At 42.1% G+C, this 2,598-nt stretch overlaps 1 protein-coding gene across 1 annotated transcript in view; it reads right to left on the bottom strand.

The window, feature by feature from the left end:
* Positions 1-2,365, bottom strand: part of HS3ST5 (heparan sulfate (glucosamine) 3-O-sulfotransferase 5) — a 5,858-nt gene extending 3,493 nt beyond the window's left edge. Inside the window, exon 1 of the mRNA XM_010132850.1 lies at positions 2,259-2,365. Within this exon, the coding sequence (XP_010131152.1) occupies positions 2,259-2,365 (107 nt within the window). The remainder of the gene's footprint in view (positions 1-2,258) is intronic.
* Between the last annotated feature and the right edge of the window lie 233 nt (positions 2,366-2,598).

Genomic DNA, 2,598 nt, shown 5'->3' with positions numbered 1-2,598 from the left:
GCAGGAGTAGTTTGGAGCATCTGAAGGCAACAGAAGCATCTGAAGGACAGTGGACTCCCCTGGAGGGAAGTGCTCACTTTACTGGACTTTATGACTCAGTGGATGAGATAAACCAGTGGCAATTTCCCTTTGGGCCCAAGAAAACTCAAAACATTCCCGTTGAAGAGCCTAATCTGAGGATATTAAATATGGGCCATCCCCAGCTCTCTTGTTCAAATTAGATCAGCAAAAATTTAGCATAAAGGAATCTTGATTTCTTCCTGAACAGTTAGTTATTCCAAAGTCTATTGAAGCCACTCAGTGTCCTTTGACTGACGGATGGAGCAAGTTTGGGTTTTGCCGTCGTGCTGAGGCAGAACATGTCCAGTTAATTCTGTGTCTCTTCCTTTCTGGTGCATCTTCCTTTTGTAACAAGTTCGAATAAAGGACTGCTTTTTAGCAGTGTGGTATTTTTCACACTGGGTGATGCAAGAGAATGGAACTGGATTTTACTGCCGTTGGCAACATTACGTATGAAACTGGTGGAATTCACTGCCGCGGGAGGTCAGCAAGTCAAATACTGTGGCGAGATAATTTTATAGCCATCAGTAAATTCTGTAGATGTGCAATTGTAGATAATAGCATAAGGTTAATTAGATTTCATGCCTCTGAGCATAAAATATACTTTTGCAGGAACCAGTAAGGATTTCTGCCTCCATTTACAGAATCACATTAGTCTCAGTGAAGTTCTTGCCTCTGAAGCATCAGAGATGCTTTAACTACCGGGGGTAAGATGATATAAATTCTGGGGCTTAATTGGCAATGCACTTGGTCCTAGCTGAGTACACGGTCTCCCACTTCTTCTGGCGTGGATTCAAGCAGCTGAAGAAGGCATACAGTGGCCTCAGGTGGAGCCCAACATTACCTAGGAACGGACACTAGGTAGCTCTGTCTCTGTTTTCAATTCACTTTCCATGCACTACCTTGTCACACAGCACTGTGTTGTTAAAAGTAGTTTAGCATAAAGATAATGATTAACCAACCAGATTTGATGCCCCTGAAATGTCCACTGAGTAGCCCTAACCTTATTAGTTAAACATATACTAAGAAGAGAGGTGTCAGTGAGTGATTTGCCTAGAATTAACTTATAAAAGTAAGTATGAGAAATACGGTTTTGGCTGAAGGATTGGTGAAACCATAAAGAACAGTCTAGAACTGCCCAAACCGGAAGAAAACAGGCAAAAGGTGTTCCTGGCAGGGGGAGATCAGGACCGCCAAGTCGCAGGCCACCTACTCTAATAATGCCACCTATCCGAAAGAGAACAAGAGAAGTAAGTGGTAGGTGGAAGCACCCACACTGTGTGTGTCGACTGCACTTGCACGCTGGGTAAGTGAACTCAGATTTGCAACAACAGTGTCACAATTTTGAACTCAACTACTATTTTCCATCATTTAAAAGAAGGACACTAACAGAGCATTAGCACTGACAAGCTGTCTACCGGCTTCTGGAAATCTTGAAGTCTTTGTTTCATTCCTTCTTTTGAAACAGCTTTCCTTTATCCTGTCTTCCTGCAGCACTTACCAGAGCAATCCCAGGCCAAGTTGAAGGTGGCAGGAACAGCAGTGTCAGTGCAGGTAGCACAACTGTTGCACTGTCAATAACCAGACTAAACTCAGCCCAGTCTAAAGTGCCAAATACTCTTTGATTTCCTCGGCTGGATTTTCTACTGCTCTCCAGGAAATCACTTGCAGAGAAAAACCACTTATTTAGCACATTCAGCACCAGAAAATACTGGCTAATTAACATAGTTAAAATTCTCAAACCCCGAAGCAATCTTTCAAGTGAAATAAGTATTCAAAACTTGACAAGCTACTCTGCAGGCTCATACTTAATTTTAACTACCACTGGAGCACATTAATTGCTTGCTCATAAATTTAGAAAAGACGACATATAAATACATCATAACTGTTTTGCTGAAACCAGAGGTCAACACACAGATGCACACAGACTAAAATGAGCTTCTGTAATGACATTTTTGCTGGATGTTATTTTATTTCTTCTCTGAGAACAAGTGTCAATGTGCTTAGAATACAAATGGTCAGACAGAAATACTTCGACAGGGATGACCTGCGACTCTGTTTTCCTGTTCTCTTTTCCAAAGGGGAGGAAAGAACAATGAAAACCACTACCAGAGGGGAAAAAAGCCCCAAACCAAACCAAAAACTGCAGACAATCTTAGCCCATTTATAATTAAGAGAGCAGCTACTTAATGACTCACCTATCCAAGCTCCCAACTCTGGCAACTAGATATAGGAGACTTCCAATAGCAAGGCTGCCTAGCACAAAGAGCTTCTGTCTCAGCAACGCCTGCTGTTTGAATAGCATGGCCCTCCATCAATCTTCAGGACTTCTTCAGTCTGCAGAGACAAGAACACATAAAACACCCATCAGAAAGCCATATGCAAGGTCACGTTTAATCAGTTGTTGCAAGTGATTAATCCAGACTTGCAAAATCTTCTCAGACTGCAAAATAAGTAGCTAAAACTTTTTTGTTTGGTGCTGTTTTTCCGTTCCACGTGGTAACACCAGGCAATGTATCGGGGACAGGGTGATAATTC

The sequence above is a fragment of the Buceros rhinoceros genome, unplaced genomic scaffold (assembly GCF_000710305.1).
Source record: "Buceros rhinoceros silvestris isolate BGI_N320 unplaced genomic scaffold, ASM71030v1 scaffold10723, whole genome shotgun sequence".
Taxonomy (NCBI): domain Eukaryota; kingdom Metazoa; phylum Chordata; class Aves; order Bucerotiformes; family Bucerotidae; genus Buceros; species Buceros rhinoceros.
Note: the sequence above shows the minus strand (reverse complement) of the source record. Positions and strands in the feature narration are given on the sequence as shown.